General features: G+C 36.9%; 1 protein-coding gene across 1 annotated transcript in view; it reads right to left on the bottom strand.

Moving 5' to 3' along the window:
- The window catches only part of col5a2b (collagen, type V, alpha 2b), a 163,764-nt gene that overhangs the window by 52,782 nt on the left and 92,056 nt on the right, over nt 1-18,926 (bottom strand). The window contains exons 23-33 of the mRNA XM_069936211.1: nt 16,049-16,147; nt 15,019-15,072; nt 14,855-14,908; nt 13,541-13,594; nt 11,264-11,317; nt 5,326-5,370; nt 5,141-5,239; nt 3,699-3,806; nt 3,544-3,597; nt 2,374-2,427; nt 496-549 (exon numbers count right to left, since the gene is read on the bottom strand). Coding sequence (XP_069792312.1) covers nt 496-549; nt 2,374-2,427; nt 3,544-3,597; nt 3,699-3,806; nt 5,141-5,239; nt 5,326-5,370; nt 11,264-11,317; nt 13,541-13,594; nt 14,855-14,908; nt 15,019-15,072; nt 16,049-16,147 — 729 coding nt within the window. The remainder of the gene's footprint in view (nt 1-495; nt 550-2,373; nt 2,428-3,543; nt 3,598-3,698; nt 3,807-5,140; nt 5,240-5,325; nt 5,371-11,263; nt 11,318-13,540; nt 13,595-14,854; nt 14,909-15,018; nt 15,073-16,048; nt 16,148-18,926) is intronic.

Below are 18,926 nucleotides of genomic sequence, written 5' to 3'. Positions count from 1 at the left end.
TTATGGTTAACGAGGATGGTCATTCATCCTACATGTCATCCGGCATGTCACAACATGCTAAAGGGACCCACTGTTGTTAGGAGGTAAATATCTTTTAATTACCTACATGATGCAGCATGCAAGGGCTGACATCATGAGGCTTCCCCTGCTTGGACATTTGCCTTTTCACACCGCAGGTGGTCCAGGAAAATTTCTCAGGGCCACAGCCCTACCCGGGCCGACCTTTTCATACCACGAGTTCACAGGAGGGTTCCCTGGAAAATTCCCCAGAAATCTTCATTTTACACTGTGGTGTGAAAAGGCCCAAGGATTATTTGCTGCCCTTTAGGGTATTTAAGCGACATACATTCACATACTGGTAAGGACGGAGTTCTACATAATTTAACAGAGATGAACACCAAAGAAAGAAGTCATTTAATTAATTCATCTTGTTTTGTTTTAAAACCAGACGCATCATTGCATTCTCTATTTTGAAGCACTCTTTGTTTTACTTACAGGAGATCCCCGAGAACCCAGAGGTCCAGGAGGTCCAGCTGAGCCAGGCTCACCCTACATTAGCAATTGAAAATAAAAATGGTTACCGTCAAGGAGACAAAAACATTCCCAAGTCATGATCTGGGTCAAAGGATATCCTATTCACTTTGGCCACAAGACCTCGAAGCCGAATTAGGCTATTCGGCCCATTGACACTGCTCTGCCATGCAAATCATGACTAATATATTTTTCCTTTCAGCTCCTTTCTCTTGCCTTCACTCCATAACCTTTGGTTCCCTTACTAATTAAGAACCTATCAACCCCTGATTAAAATATACCTAATGAAGTGGCCTCCACCAATGTCTGTGACAATGAATTCCATAGATTCACCACCCTCCAGCTGAAGTTACTTCTCATCTCTGTTCCAAAGGTATGTCCTTTTATTCTGAGGCCATGCCCTCTGGTCCTCGGCTCTCTCATGACTGGAAATATCTTCATTTTATCCACTGTCCCCAGCCCTTTGAATATTCCGTCGGTTTTTGATGAGACCACACCCCACCCCCCTTTTAAACTCTAGTGAATACAGGCCCAGAGTTATCAAATGCTTCTCAGGTGTTAACCCTCTCATCCCTGCGATCATTCTCGTAAACCTCTGTATCCTCTCCATTGACAGTACATCCTTCCTTAAATATAGTCCTAAAACTGCTCGCAATACTCCAGATATGGTCTAAACAATGCCTTGTAAAGCTTCCACAATACATCTTTGTCTTATTGTTCTTTTCCTCTTGAAATGAATGGCAACATTACATTTGCCTTCCTAACATCAAAACAACCTGCAAATTAACCTTTAGAAAAAATCCTGCACTAGGACCCCCAAGTTTCTTTAGACCTCCACTTTCTGAATTCTTCTCCCCATTTAGAAAATAGTCCACTTCTTTATTCCTTCTACCGAACTGCACGACCATACACTTTCCTATCCTGTATTCCACTTTGCCCATTCTCCTAACCCATCCAAGTCCCACTATGGTCCCCCTACTTCCTCAAACCCACCCACTCCTCCACCTATCATTGTATCATTCACAAACTTAGCCACAAAACTAACAATTCCATCATCTAAATCATTTAAATACAGCATGAAGAGTAGTGGACCCAACAGCGACCTCTATGGAACACCACTCATCCCTGGCAGCCAGTCAGAAAAGGCCCATTTTATTCCCACTCTTTGCCTTCTAGCAGTCAGCCATGCTAATACCTTACCCATAATACCATGTCTAGGAGCCTTCTGCAGCACCTTGTCAAAGGCCTTCTGAAAATCCAAGTAAACAACATCCATTATTCTCCTTTGTCTATCCTGCTTGTTACTTCCTCAAAGAACTCCCACAGATTTGTCAGATGAGATCTCCTCTGAAGAAAACCATGCTGACTTCAGCTTATTTTATCTTGTGCTTTGAAGTACTCTGAAACTTTATCTTCAGTCTCACATTAGAATATTGGTCGCCACTGATGTCAGGGTAACCAGCCAATAATTTTCAATCTTTTGCCTCTCTCCCTTCTCAAAGAGTCGAATGACATCTTCCAGTCCTCTGGAATCATTCCCAACATTTCCCTGACAGAAAACTGCTAACGCATTCACAAGCTCTTCTGTTGCTTCTCTCAGAACTCTAGGGTGAAGTCCATCAGATCTAGGTGATCTATCCATTTTCAGTAATAATGACTACACTCACTTCTGCACTTTGACTCCCCTGAATTTCAAGCACACCACTGGTGTCTTCCACAGTGAAGACTGACGCAAGATATCTGGCCAGTTCATTCACCATTTATTTTCCAACAGAAGATTACCTAGCGTCAGAAATACTCAGGACAAAAGGCACATTTGATGTGAACATTTGTAAGGATTACCTTATCTCCAGCAGGACCAGCAATGCCAGATGGACCAGGAGAACCTGGTAGACCCTTTGAACAGCAGCAAACAAAATGTCATTAAAGCAACATTTAATATTTTAAACATTAATAGATAATAGGGGGTAGAGTTCATAGGATTATGGAACCCAATGAATTTTAAAGCTGGGAAGAAGTGGAAAGATGTGAATGGAATTTTATTTAGCAGTGGTCTTTCATTTAATGGCAAACCTTGCTTTTATTCACTTCCTTATTTCCCTCCTGGCTAGTGGATAAGTTGAACAGGATGTAGCTGACCCCTCCTTTGAAAAGTCATTCAGGGCAATTAATAGGGCTTCGTGGAATTACACCATAGAATTTCACAGGTATGAAATGGATCACTTGTCTAGGTAGCTGGAATCTGAGGCTGAGCACAATCTGCTGCAGGGTCTGAACTGGGGAAGGAGAGCGGGGGACTGAAATGAGGAGGGCGAGTGGGGCCTCTAGCAGATTCAGGCAAATCATACTAGCTCAGGAAAGCAAATTGCTAGACATAGATGAGATGGGCCATAATTTTATGCCATGAACCTCTCGACTTACAGGAACCCAGGGTTCACTGAATGTACTTGGTCAGTGAGGAAATTACACAGGGAGTATGATGAGGAAGGAGAGGTTGAGGAAGAAATCCTGTTTACCTTGGTTAAATTGCAGGTTCACACATCTACAGGCTGCACCTCTCTTATCTGGCACTCTGTGGTCCAGCAACTTCAATGGTCTGGCACTTTTGAATCTGTCACCGTTAGTACAAACTCCTTACGGACAGCGTGGGACTCAAACCCTAGTCCTGATTGCTGGTGCTGTAAAGGAGCTGTGCTAACTGTGCCGCCCCATGGTATTATTTCCTGTTTTAAGCTTTGTTCTAACTTTGATATATTTACATAAAGGGTTTCCTTAGGGTTCAATTTCCAGCATTTTCTGTGGTCCAGCAATGGCCATGTCCCAATGTCACTAGATTGAAGAGCCACAACTTGGATCACAATTATATCCCATTATCTCATTTCCCATATATTAGTTTTCATTCTAATCTACTTGATACAGCAGCTGACAATCTACTTCAGGAGATAAGCAGTTAACGCAATGCCACCTAATTGGTTTCAGATACAAGGACAATGAATTGAAATGTTCACTTACTCGAGCACCATCATTGCCGGGATTTCCTTCAGATCCTTTTTCACCAGCAATACCCTGTCATTTGAAAAGATGAGTTCATAAGTAATAGAAAAACACCAAATAACTTAGATGAGCTATGCACTCGTATGATTAAGTGGTTACGTATGTTTGCTTACTCTGTCTCCCTTAGGGCCGGAAGGACCAGAAGGTCCACGTTCTCCTGGCATTCCCTGAAGACCTGGTGGGCCTGGATCTCCAAGACCTCCAGCAGGTCCAGGATGACCCTGAAACAAAAAATGCAATCACTATAAAGTGATGACCAGGGTGTTAACAGACAGAGGTAAACAAGAAAATCTCCAGATGCTAGATCTGGTGCAGTGAACAAAGGCCGGAGAAGGTCACCCATAGGAAATAAAAGGCATTTGAAGTTTCGGGACTGAGCTGGAATGTTGTTGGCATTCCAGATAAAGGGCTCAGGCTCAAAACATCAACAGCCTTTTACTTCCTACGGATGATCTGCTGAGTTTCTCCAGCATTTCTGTGCACTTTATTAATGTGTAGAGCAACTTGAGAAAGCTTTTCTGGCATGTAATCCCCTTTTGTTGAAGGCTACTGGCTTAAAACAAAGCACCCTCTACTAATAAAAAGAAAAAAAGGAAAGTAAACATTGGGATCAAAAACCAGAAACTAGTTAATATTATAAATTTTGAAATTAAGAAAGGAATCGCATAAAGAAACAAAGATTCATTTCAGTAGTGGAACATCTAATTTTTTCCAAAGTCAGACATGTCATCATATTAGCCATCACTGATTATGAATGGGGAAGCATCTTTCCACCTCATTAATATGGCAACAGTAATCCCATACAACATTAGTAAATAATTGGATATTTCATTCGGGTACATATAGCAAGGTAACAGGCCATTTTAGCCCATAGGTCCATGCCACCCAATTTACACCCCATTAACCTACACCCCCAGCATGTTTTTGAATAGTGGGAGGAAACCAGAGCCCCCCGGAGAAAACCCATGCAACCACAGGGAGAATGTACAAACTCCTTACAGACAGCATGGAATTTGAACCCTGGTCCAGTCCTGATAGCTGAGATTTACTAGCCAAAATCATGCTGAAATCAATATACCACTCTACAAGTTAAAATTATCAATAATAATAAAAAGCCTCAATTGGGCTATTTAGTAAGAAAGTGACTTTTTTGGACAAATGACTATTTTCCAAAATCCTTGATCTGCTCATAGCCATCTGGTCAACAAATGGCTGCAGTTCCAAAGGCCAGGAAAAAGTAAAAATAAATGGCAAGGCTTCCCAATTTCTGAGAAGACTGTCAACATCTGGTGGAATTGTGATTAGGTTTGAGGATTGGCCTTAACTGTATAGCCTCATGCCATCATTCCTTGGGAAAACACATGAAAAATCACCAGGTAGATGAGGTACAAGAGAGTTTATAATAATTGTGGAATCTCAGTGTAGTTACTAGCTACAAGAGAGTAGCAGAGAAAGTGAGATGGATTACATGCATGTATATTGCACTCTACTATATAGCCAAACATTCCCAATTGTTTCTCGTCTAATTACTAACTGCGTAAAGGAAGCTAAATACCTTTGGTCCATCTTTGCCAGCAGCTCCTGGAATTCCTCTAGGACCTTGAAGACCGTAAGGACCAGGCATACCACGTTCACCTGGAATGCCACGTTCACCCTACAATAGTCAATTATTTAGTAAAAACAATGACCCGTTGTCTCAAACAGATAGTATGTCATTTGACAGATTGCAATTCTACTTACTCTTGGACCTAATTGGCCTAATGGACCAAGATCACCTGGGATGCCCTGTCAAAAGACAAATTCAAATAGTGAGGACACGATTTTTTTTGCAGGGAAGAATCAATTTTTCTTCAATTCAATGTACTTGAATCTTAGTCTTGAAACTCAGAAATTGTGTAAAAATATTGTGCACCTTTCTTTCTGTTGAGATGCATCCTGAGTTTCACAGGAAAAATAATAAAGATAAAGGGAATAAGGACTCTAATGAGGAGATCTTTGATGAAGCTGTCACTCAGACAGCATACTTTCTGTGGTTTGAAACTTTAGCCAGACAACCTGAAGGCCAGATAAGCAAGATCATGACCCTTTTTTCACTGAAATTCAAAATATGCTTCTGTTAAGAATGATAAAGACATCTAATGTAAATCAGTCAACTCAGAATTGTGAAATTACAACAGCACAACAGAGGCCTTTTAAGTTTGTCATGTAGGAATTGATCCTGCAATTGTATTCCAACACATTGAAGCTTTCAGTTCTGAAAGTTACAAGTTTTCAGTGTAGGGAGCCAGTGAAAAAAAATAGCTGATATTTGTCCTGCCTGCTTCATGCCTCTCAGCCTGCCAGCTATCCACTATTGCAGCTGTTTATTTTAACATTGTACGGAAATTAAAGGATATTTAAAGATTCTCATAAATCTTTGCAAACTCTAATTCTCAGATTGTGTGTTTTGAGAACAGTAAATTCCCCAGTTGATGTGGGTCTCGGGCAATATCTGGTTTGTGATGATCCCAGACCAGACTCACTTGCATTGTCAGTGTATGTCTAGAATATAAAATGTGTATGACAATAAAATCATTTCATTATAATTGCTCAATATTCCAAATCATGCACAATTTATCAAAAGACAAGAAAAAAATTCCCATGACAAAGAAAGGATGATACAAGTCAATAGGAATAATGCAAACAAATATTGAATGTTTCCAACTTTAACTAAATACATAAAAACATAATAAATGTCAAAAAGTTCAGTTCAGATTTATTGTCAGAGTACATACATGACCAACATAAAACACTAAGGTTCTTTTTACTGCAGGCCTTGAAGAATTACTCATCAATAGTTCAAAAAAAGTAATCAAGAAAAGATACATATACCAAAGAGAGAAATGTAAACAAAGAATGGAATATAAAGAAACTAGATAAGTGGTATTTGGAGATGAAATTTTGTTTGACTATGGAAAGGATATCTTTTTCAATTCAGGATAAGATGTCTTTTTATAAGTTAAAGTGGACTCCGTTTGCCAATTATATGCATTTAAGTTTGATTTAAATATATGTTTAAGCGTGATATTTTAGTATTGATAAAAAAAATTTTAGTTGTTAGAATTTTTTTTAGGTTAAGTTTTATCTCTTTTTTTTGTAAGTGGGTATTTTTTTTCCATATATAATATTGTTAATTTTATTAACTCTTCACTCTTTATTTGCGGGGGGGGGGGGGGAGGGCTGGGCTAATTTTAAGTTAGATTACTAATATTGTGTTACAATTAACGGGGAGGGGGTTATTTTGTGTAGTTTTCTGAAGTAATATTGTAATCATACCATTTTATTTTTTTTAATTTTTTCTTTAAATGTAATTCTCTATTGTATTCATGTTATAAAATTTTAAATAAAGTCTTAAAAAAAAAGAAACTGGCTGTGCAATTCAGAAAAAAATATATTCAATAATAACTAATGTGCAAAGTAAAAGTCCTTAAAGGAGTCTCTGATTGAGTTTGTTGTTTCAGAGCCTGATGGTGGAGGGGTAGCCACCAGGTGGTATGAGTCTTGTGGTACCTATTCCTCTTTCCTAACGGTAACAGTGAGAACAGAGCATATCCTGGGTGGTGTGGATCCTTGATGATTGTTGCTGCTCTCTAACAGCAGCATCCCATTTTGATTTTTTCAATGGTGGGGAGAGATTCGCCTCAAATGTAAATCACCTTCTGCAGGGCTTTCCACTGAGAGGTACTGGTGCTGCCGTATCAGGCTATGATGCAGCCAGTCAGCACACTTTTCACCACATAGCTTAGAAATTTGCCAGGGTTTTCAATGCCATTCCAAACCTCTGTGAACTCCTGATCAGGTAGAGACACTGATGTGCTTTTTCCAACACAACATTAATGTGTTGGGTCCAGGAAAGGTCCTCCAGGAATTTAAAAGTATATTTCCTCACTTTCCTACCCCTGATTCCCCCGATGATTACTGGATTGTACACCTCTGGTTTTCCCTTGCTGATGTCTTTGCTTTTGGTGATATTGAATGTGAAGTTGTTGTGAGTGCACCATTCATCCAAGTTTTCAATCTCCATCCTGTACACTGACTCATCACCCCTTTTTATACAACCCATTACCGTGGTATCATAAATGGTGTTATGGTCGTACTGAGCCACACAGTCGTAGGTATAAAGTGACTAGAGCAGGGACTAAGAACACAATCCTGTGGTGCTCCAGTATTGTTGGAGATTGTGGAAGAGATGTTTGTACCAATCCTTACTGATTGTGGACTGGAGGTGAAGAAATCTAGGAGCCATTTCTGTAGTGTACTGAGCCTTAGATCTTGGAGTTTGCTGATCAATCTTGAGATGATGGTGTGAATGCCAAACTGTAGTTGATAAAGAGCATCCTGATGTATATGTCTTTATAGTCCAGAAGTTCCAGGACTTTGTATCGAGCTAGTGAGATGGCATTTGCTGTAGGCTGCTCAACACTAGCCTCTCAAAATGCTTCATTGCTGTATATCTGAGAGCAGGATGAAATCACATTGCCTTTTAAGCCTATTCCACCTTTTAATTTAAAAAAAAATTGTTTGACAGTCAACTAGAGGAGATTAAAAAATAGTATCAGGGAAACATTTCTGAAGTCAGGAAATATCAACGTAGAAGAATAGATTAAATGACAAATTAATAATGGATATTAAAAATAATAAATTATATGAATATGCATTTCCAACCAACATTGAACTCTGGAAATAATATTACAGTTTCTGAAGCTTGTTCTCCATAATGTGACAGTCAGCAATAATGAGCATGACAGAACATATATGCATTTGTCCTGGCTTTCAAATCTACTTATGTTAAATCTCTAATATAATATGGGAAAATTAAGACTCTGATATCCCATTAGGATATGGATTTCCAACTTGATTAATTTGCTCTTGATCTCGGTAACAACAGGGCCAAAGTCCTGGAATTCCCTCTCTGACACCATTGTAAGATCCCAATCAAAAATTCAAGAGATCCCAGGATCAATAAAATGATTGTTGTTAGAAAGAATCTATTCTTCCACATTGCTGTCATTTGAGAGCAGAGAAACTTGTTAAGATGCAACTGAAAAGCCAAGGATCAATGAAAGTAAGTTAACAGATATTGCGCGCAAGGGAAAAATAGGGACATGTCAAGAAGAAATAAATGAATGAAATAACAGGACACCGCATCAAATAGACAAAGTAGATTGGATGATATCACAAAATGAAACATTTCCAAAATGTAAAATGCAAAAGACAGAAAAAGAAATAAAAACATTATTGAAAAATTATCTTTACATGTATAATGGCGAGTCAGAGCAGGAAATGAAAAAAAATTTAAAAATACATAATTCACATTATAAAATAAACTTCTTACACTGCCAAACCCCTTTGGCATTTTATATATTTCAATGCCTTTTGAACAAAATGATCATATCAGTCTGTTCAGTTAACACATTAGAAACATTATTTTTTCTTTTGCAGTATTCCTTAAATATTATGATAATTTATTAATTGCTTTAAAATCATCTTATTGGTCAGTGTGTATAGAATATGTGATACATATATATATATATATTAGAATTTCATTTGTTTTGATATTTTAATAGATCTCCATAATCAAAACAAAAACTTCTTGCTTATGAAATGAAATGGAATAGAAGGTAGGTTTATGTTCCTTATTTGTAAAATTTTGGTTTCGCTCAAAAGAATCTAGTTTATGCCCTGGCTTTTTGTTGACTGTCAATTTTGCAGGATTTTTTTCATAAATTTATCTTTGCATTATTGGCAAATGAAACAAATTGTGTCTCACACATTTATCAATCTCTTTTTAAAAATATATTTAAGTTTTAAGAAAATGTAGAATACAGGATTCAATTAATATAACAATAATACATTGAATATAAAATCATAGAAAAACATTTATAAGGTCCATTAAAAAAAACAAAAAACCAAGCTTGCCCTTTCCCCAGATTCAAAGGGAAAGGGAACAGACATCAGGGAATGGAGGGAGATAAAAAGAAAGAAAATAGAAAAGAAAAAGAAAGAGGAGCAAGGTTCAACATCATCTCAGAGTCACATCATTTTAAAGTATTACATTTCTATTGAGGAGTATACTAATTGACAAATATCAAAATAAATTATTCTATCTGAGCACTTAAGCAATCTAAATAATGTTGCCAAATTTCGACGAACATACTACATCTATCCCTAAGAATATAAGTAATCTTCTCAAGGGGAATACAACTTTGCACTTCCATGTTCCAATGATCAATGTGAAGTAGGCAATCGGATTTCCATGATACCACTATACATTTCCTGGCTATTGACCACACAATTTTATTAAATTTAGATTTACTTCTGGAGAAGTTACTTTTATAACTGCCAAATTCCCCAGAAGAAACAATTCAGGATCTAGAGAATAGTTTACCCCCACAATTTTTGTCAACACTTCCCCCAATTTAATCCGAAAGGATCTTAATTTCATGCATAACCAAATGGAATGTAAAAAGGTACCCACATCTATACAACACCTATCAGAACATTCTGGTTTAATTTTATGCATCTTCTGAGTTGTGAGATATAATTGGTTCAGAAAATTATAATAAATCACTCTGTATCTAGAATTAATTAAGGTAGTCATACTATCTACACATAGCTCTCACCAGTATTGTGGATCAATTACAATGCTCAAATCCGATTCCCATCACTCCCTCGATCTGTGTAGCCCAGACTTTGGGCTTTGATCTTGGATCAGAGCACATATATAGAGATAAATTTGTTGCATTCCCCTTTCAAATTAGAATTGTCATGTCAATCTCAACCAAACCCAGGCATCAACAACAAACAATAGCAATGACTTTTGATTTAGATCTTGCTCAGATCAGAAACAAAAATGTGTCATTGTGGCCTTGAATTGAATTAGACCAATAAAGAAGGATGTACCTGTATCAGCAATATAAAATCACTAATTAATTAGTCTTCTTACATTGTAGCAATCCTGAATTATAGCTTCTAGCATCAACTGTATGGATACAACTGTATTTACTTTATAAATTAATTCATTTTATAGGATTTAGGCGCACCACAAGTTATTGCCCATCACTAATTGAGAAGATAATGAAGATTCATCTTCCAAGAGAGTGGCTCACTATGCATCAGAGAGTATTTTTTAAAGGCTTTTCTTTAAAAATTAGTTAATCTAGCTAGAGTTTCTCATAGGCCTGACTGGGAAATGATAGCAGATTTACTCCCATGAAAGATATAAATGAAACAAATGTTTGATGGCAATCCAGTAATTTTTGTGATCTTCATTCCAGAAGAATTGCTGTTGTTTAGCCAAACTCCAGATTATGAACTACATTTAAACGTCTAAACTGTCATTGTGCTTGGATTGTTAGTCTCGACATCTGGATTACAGACCCAGTGATTTAATCTCTGTCCCACCAATGAAGAGTAAAATTTGCACAGATAGTAAAACTGGTCCTTCATTCACCATGATTCATTAATGTTTAATGCAAAAGACTCAATTCGTATAAAACGCATTCCAGTTTCACTTTTAAAATTTCTCCCTTGATTCCAAGTGAAATTAATAATTGGTCTGTTCTTGCTGTAACAATGACAATAGAATGCAATGAATATCCAAAAAAACAGAGAAGAGTTTAATCAAACTTCATCTTACCTCACTTCCAGGTTTGCCAGATTCACCAGGGGGACCTGGAGGTCCAGGCAGGCCCTAAAGCATTCAGATGTACAAAATAAAATTACATTTAATGTGATCCACTTATCACCAAAGATTGATTTTGTTCAATATAATTTATTACACTCAATTGAATGATCTTCTGTTTAAATTGTGTGATTATAAAAAACAGTTTTGCATTCAAAGAGAGAAAATCATCTTTGTCAACTGTATTAAACTCAGGCAATATTATCAATTGTGATTTACAACACCTCGACACAACTGGTTCCATTGAAAGCAACAACATTAAATCTATGAAGGTGAAGTCAAAATTAGAGCAACATTCAACAATCTAGCTCTGGTGTCCAAATAGGCATAGCTCCTCCTAAATCCTAAATAAGTAATTACTTTGATTTAGTTTCCCATTTTTTTTTGTTCTACATTGCGTAAAAGTGTACCAACTAGTATCCCACTTAGCACCATTCATTATAATACTCTTAGACTGGGTGAAAAATAATTTACTTTAAAAAAAGGCCAGTAAGACTATTCATAATTTGGTATTTGACCAATGAAAGACATTAAACAATATTTGATCAGCCAAATGGAATACAGTAACATATTTTTTGTGTTTATCAGCGATTTGTGTGCTACTGTATGTGGTGCGATATTCAAGTTAATATATCTGAATCCATAATATCTGGAAAAAGTGGAGCAAGTGTCAGTATGGATAATGACTCCAAAATATCGAGAATGCGTATTGCTTTGGATGGATGTGACAATGAAAGGCATGGATCAACATAGTATTCAGGTGGGGACCAACAAAATGAAACCAGAAATTCTAGTTGAAAGAACCCTGAACACAACATCTTTGATGAAGATGTCACAAAGGTTGAGGAGGAACTTTGAATATTTTCTGAGACTGGGCCAGAGAGTTCCATCACAAAATAATTATTTTTAATGACACCTCCTGCCACAGAGAGAGGCATTGCGAAGGAAAGAGACAGACAAGAGAATTAATCCCAGATCTCTTCTTCAAAATGGAAGAGCAATGAACGTGTCCATCTTTCCAGTAGGATGGACCTGGCCTGCCTTTTACAGCTTCTCCCACTTTATTTCCTACTCCTTTTCTCTGATGTGTTTGTGGGTTCATTTGTGTATTTTGCATGATATTATTTTATGCCCACTGTTTAATATATAATGGTGTAAGATCTTGTTTGTTCTCCATAACATCCTCATTTAGAGGTAGAAAATAACACTGCCATTATCAGTCTTTAGAACTGAAATTTGACCATTTCTAGAGCTAATTCAGTTATCATTATCATTCTCAGGAACACACTGCAACAAAATGCAAGTAGATAAATATATTATAGCTGCAAAAATACCAACTAAAATTTTCTGAGCAAAATGCACAAATTATAAAAGCCAATGTGGTGCTAATACAGGTTATAAGTGTAGAGCAATTTTACCCACCAATCTTTAAGCAAACAGTTAAAAGCCCTACAGTACACCATTCAACAACAGTGTAAAAATATTGATCTAAAATTTCACACCAATAACAAAAAGAGACATTAATCAATTTTATTTTAAACCCCTCTTCTAAAATAGCAGATCCAGAAACTGTTTATAAATCACACTTTCCTGGTATAATTTCAGGGCTAATTGATTTCCATTTGTGCTGTGGAGATCTTCCTTAATCCCTGATAGCTTTTAAAGGTTTTATGATTTCTATATCCTTTTGATCTGCTCAATGTACTATAATTATGTTCAACAATCTGTAACAAAGACAAATACTTAAGGGAACAAAAATTCTGAATCAGAACATGCTAAAGATGCTCTAACTAATATTAGGGAATTATATTAGATGCCCATGGAAGAAGTCAACGATGGCAGTTAGTTACATCTAGAAAGATACTAGTTCCCTTAACTAGCCTCACTTCAATTTCAATTTTAAATTTAGACATACAGCACTGTAACAGGCCCTTGTAGCTCACAAGCCTGTGGTGCCTAATTACACCCAATTGACCTACCACCCTGGTACGTTTCAGGCAGTGGGAGGAAACCAGAGCCCCCAGGGAAAACCCACACAGACACAAGGAGAACATACAAACTCCTTTCAGACAGCACAAAGTTCGAACCCTGGTCCTGATCACTGGTGCCGTAACAGCATTGCACTAATCGCTATAGTAACCATCCCACTTATTGGATGATTTATTAGATGACTAAAATATTTCATAAATTATTCACCAGAAAAGTTTCCACCAAAATATATCGTTCACATACCTGGAACCCTGGAGGACCAGGAGGACCTTGTTCTCCTCTGTCACCTGTTTGTCCCTGTCCCGAAACACAACAAAGATATATTAGGCTCACTTGGTTTGGTATTTGTAGTGGTTACAATGACATTCTTAAAATAAAATATTAAGTAGCACACTGATAAAATAATTCTGCAAGCTTTAATCTTGCTTCAAAATTGTGAAACTAGATTGTAAAATGATCTTAGGAATGTGACTGCATTCAATCAAGCAAAAATTGATCTATTTGTTTTTTTTTTCCCATTTTGGTCAACTTTATGATAGCACTCACTCAAAGTGACTGATATTTAGAGAAAAAAAATAATTTTCCTGCATTTATTGAATGGTCAGAAGAGAACATTATCCATCAGTAGTTTTGGTATACATCAAGCTGAGGAAACAAGATCATTGTCCTTAGTTAAGACAAATGATTTTAATTAATGAATTAAAATAAATGTCCAATTTTTAATAAATGCTCTATGATATTGCTTTATGATAAAGCAATGCCATTGCTTTGATTTTTGGGAAGCTAAAATTCTAAGGGTAGATAAGTCTCCCAGACCACAGGGAGTGCAACCTCGGGTTCTGAAGGAAAGGCCGGAAAGATTGTGGAGCTATTGGTAATGATCTTCCAGAGATCATTGGAGTCTGGCATGGTTCCAGTTGACTGTAGGATCATGAATGTCATTCTGCTGTAAGAGGAGAGTGAGGCAGCAGAAGGGAAATTACAGACCTATTATCCTGACATCAGTGGTTGGGAAGCTGTTGGAATCAATTGTAAAGGATAAAGTTATGGAATACCAGGAGGGGCATGAAAAGATAGGCCCACATCAGCATGGTTTCCTTCAAGGAGTACAGAAGGGTGAGAAGGGACCTCATAGAGGCATTTCAAATGTTGAAAGGCCTGGATGGAGTAGATGTGGCAAGGATGTTTCCCATGATAGGGAATTCTCAGACAAGTGGGCATAAATTCAGGATAAAAATGGCATCAATTTAAAACAGAGATGCAGAAAAATTTCTTTAGTCAGAAGATTGCAAGTCTGTAGAATGTTACCACAGGCAGCTGTGGAGCAAGGTTGTTGGGGGCATTTAAAGCGGAGATTAACAGATACTTGATTAATCAGGGCATCAAGGGTTATGGGGAGAAAGGTAGGGAGTGGGGTATGTTGGCAGATGTTTTAGCTCATGATTAGAATGATGGAACAGAATGGACTTCTCCTATATCTTGTGATAATTAACTGATTAACCAATGAATTCAGCTTTATGTACAGAGACAAAATTCAACATGGATGCTTGGATTTACCTTTGGACCAACATGACCCTGAGGTCCAGCTTCTCCATCCTTGCCAGGTGTGCCCTAATGTCAAAGAAAAAAATTGTAAGAATCCAGAATAAATGGCTTTATATAATAAGCTTACAAGCATGCATTGTAAACAAATTTGCTGGTCATTGAAAGATTGTACTTACTCTTTGACCTGGCACACCAGCAGATCCTCTTTCACCAGTCTTTCCTGGATCACCCTGAAATGCAAGTTAATGATATACATAATAAGTAGGTGCTTTTTATGCATTGCTGCACAGTACAGGGATGATGCAGTTTCTATATAGTTTTTCTTTTCCAAGACTATTACTGTCCAATTTTTGAATATGTAGTGTAAAAGGTTTTTTTAAATATATAATGAGTGGTGAATCTTTCATTTTTACCTGAAAAAAAAATAAACATGTCCAAATGTTGTCATGGAAATGTTGATTTTTATATTATGTTTCCATGAATAAAATCCTAAACTTTAAAACTCTGTAAAACTTATATTTTCATTCAGTTTTGTTTTAGAAATACTGCACTCAACTCTGAAAATGTGAACTACGGACCACTGAACATTTTCACGTTTGTGGGAAACCGGGCAGTAGTGCGGGGGTGGGCTGGGAGGTGGCAGCCGCGTAGGGGTGAGCTGGGAGGTGGTAGCCGCACGGGGGTGGGCTGGGAGGTGGCACCCAACTTTGAATGCACTGAGCTTATGACCAATTTTAATTTAGTTCCACTTTTATGAAGGCTAAATGTTGATAATCCCCTGACTGAAGAGTTCATAACATCTGAAAAGACATGATTTTGATGGGAGCAATAAAAAACAGAAAAACAGCCCACGTAGAAACTGAAAAATTCAAGTACTGCCTAGAATGATAAATTATCAATAATGATATTGACTCAAATTTATGGCAAGTTCATTTATGGAAAATCTTCATCTTAATTCAGTGCAGTTTTGCACAAGTTGCAGAGCCGCAGAGGAAAAGCGATTAATTTATTTCCCTTACTACCCAATGGACTGAATGGCCTAATTGTGTAATAAGTAGACAGACTATCTCCCTATTGACATAGCGCATGCAGGAAATCAGCCCTAATTTGAGATTTTAAGTTAATTAATATCATCAGATGGGAAATGGATAAGTGTGATGTTTCCTGCCAATACAATTTTAAATGAATGACAAATCTGTTACTTACACTATTACCCCTTGGTCCTACAATTCCCATAGGTCCAGTCGAACCTCTCAGTCCAATTGGTCCCAGTGAGCCTGGGTGTCCGTCTTCACCTTGAGGACCCTGGTAACACATCAACATTGTTTCAAATAAGTAGATCATGGTTTGGAATATTATTTCATGAGACATTATTTCAAAATTATTGAAAGGTACATGGATGTGGTGGAGTGGTATGCTTTGCTGGTATCGCCGCTCGATTCCAAGGCTGCTAATATTATTACTTTCACCTTGTTTGGGAGGAGTTAGAGTAATTGGTTTTTTTTTTAGTTAGCTTTTTTTCCTCTTTTTCTTCCTCTTGGGACAATAAATACTTATGGATTTGATTGAGATTTCATCCACTATCATTATTGTACAATCTGATAATATGAATATATATTGCATTTGGTTCTTTAGGAATCTATTATGTATATGTTCTCAATTAAGCTTTATACAAATATTTTTAAATTAAAATGAAAAAAATATTGAAAATATTGTCCAATATTTCTCCTGAAATAAGAGGGAAAAAAAAAGTGTCACAATGTTAAATCAGCAAATTTCTCTTAAAGAATCTTCCTGCAAAGAAGGTGATAACTTGGCTCTTTGATGTCTCTAACAAAACCATGCTGATTCATCTCACTGAACTTATTTGATGCTGGCTAAGAACAGATTATAAAACAAGGAAGCACATTAATTCAATTTTGAATAGTCACTTTGCAAGCAATAGGATAATCAATTTTATTTCCTTTTAATCTTAATATAAATTTGTTCTGGGATACAACACAGTAATAGGCCCTTCTAGCCCACGAACCTGTGACACTCAAATATTATCCTGTACACCTTTGGATCATGAAAGGAAACCAGAGTACAAAGCAGAGATGGAGAGACGTACAAACTCCTTACAGAGAGCACTGGATTCAAACCCTTGTCACTGGCACTGCAATAGCATTGGGCTAACTGCTATGCTAACCTACTGCCCAGATGCTAACATAATAGCAATTTATAATTCAAGTAAGCTCACCATGCATGTGAGGTAAAACCAATAATTATGAAACAATTGAAGCTTTCAAGTTTCAAGAGGAAATGAGGAAATTAATCTATTAACAGTCAGCAACAAAGGGTAGAATACTACACAACTGCCAATTATCAGTGCTGACTCTTTATTGATCAGACAAAGGATGAAAAGATTTAATAGTGCTGTCTGAACTTTATTTACTGTTACAGACACAATGAGCCAAATGGCCTCTTGTGACACTGCAAAGTTTTGCTATGTAAAAAAAAATAAGAGCAGGAGCAGGTTATTCATTCTTTCAGTTCTATTCATTTATTCACCATAAATGTGGCTAATTTTTACCTCCAGTATCATTTTCCTGCCACATCTTTTCACTGTTAATAGGCTAAAGATCTACTGATTTTAGTTTTGAATGAAATCAATTATAAAATCTGTTCAGCCTGGAGGGCAGAAAATTCAAAAGAATCTCAGCCCTATGTGGCTGTAAAAATTTGGTCTTTGATTTCAAATGAAGAACCTTTTCCTCCTTTTAAATGGCCTAGCTCTTATTTTGAGACTGTGATCCCTAGGTTCGAGACATTTTAGCAAGGTAAAATTTCCTCCTCGTTTCAACCCTGATTAGCCCTTTTAAGATTTGTGTATGTTTAAATGAGGTTCACTTCTCATTCCTCCAAATCTTATGTAAATATGTCCACACTTGACACACCTCACACTCGAGGACCCACTGTCAATAACCTTACTGTAGGATATAAATTACTTTTAGGCAAGGAAGCCAAAATATTAAAGGAAAATCCTGGAGTGATTTAGAGGCCCTGTTTAATTATAGGATTTTTTTTTTATTTTCCACTTGCAGGAAGGCCAACATATCCATTAGACTTCCTGAAGGCCTGATACAACTGAGGATTAGTTTTCAATGACTTCTGCACAAGGACACGCATGTCCTCATGAGCATATAGTCATTCAAATAATAGAACATTTTCTGCACTGAAGTGGATACCATCACATTTTCCTCATTGTTCTTAATTTGCCCTTGTCTATCCACCTAAAACTGCTTTGAATCTTCATCTTAATTCATATTTGGCCACAGTGATCTTAATCTGGCCCACACCACATAACTATGGCTGTATTAACTTTTACCACTCCTATGAGATTGATGTCTTACTACTATGGCTGTCCAACTAGCCCTCATGATGGTTGGATTAAAACACCCACATCAAATAAAATAAATGAATAAATAAACAAACCACTTACCTTCAGTTATCTTCATCCAGGTCAATTATTGCATTCAAATGAATGAGCAGCACTTGATACATCATCTTCAGCTGGATAAAAGCTGAAGAGTTGCATACAAAGTACATCCATTCCCTTAGATTATGAGAAATCAGGTGGCAGAACAGATGCCCCATCAACACTGCCTGGAGGCAAGGAATGCTGTTCTCTTCAAATCATCAGTAAAAAGGCAGTATATTTTGTTCTCATTTTTAATTTGCAATATTTGGATTTCATTAAGTAGTTTATAGACCCATGAGTCCCTAACTGGATTAAGTAACAAATCCAAGTTGAAGGTGCTAAAGGTTTGACTTGTTCTGTACAGTCAGATTGCCTGCATTACATCCTTTTTGGAAATAGATATATTTTTAACAGAGGAAACATGATTTCCTTCTTTCTGTTTATCTGTCTGATGATACAAGTACATAAAATATCTATCATTTTGTAATAATGGAAGTAAGGTAAAACAAGATTAAAATAAAATGTTGATGAGAGCAAAACCTGTGGAAGAGTGCTCAATCACTGACCACACAGGTCTTCATGTTATGCTATATTTCTGAAGAAATCACAAGGTACTGCTACTGA

This window comes from Narcine bancroftii, chromosome 4, assembly GCF_036971445.1.
Source record: "Narcine bancroftii isolate sNarBan1 chromosome 4, sNarBan1.hap1, whole genome shotgun sequence".
NCBI classification, from domain to species: Eukaryota; Metazoa; Chordata; class Chondrichthyes; order Torpediniformes; family Narcinidae; genus Narcine; species Narcine bancroftii.
This window is presented reverse-complemented; position numbering and strand designations above follow the sequence as displayed.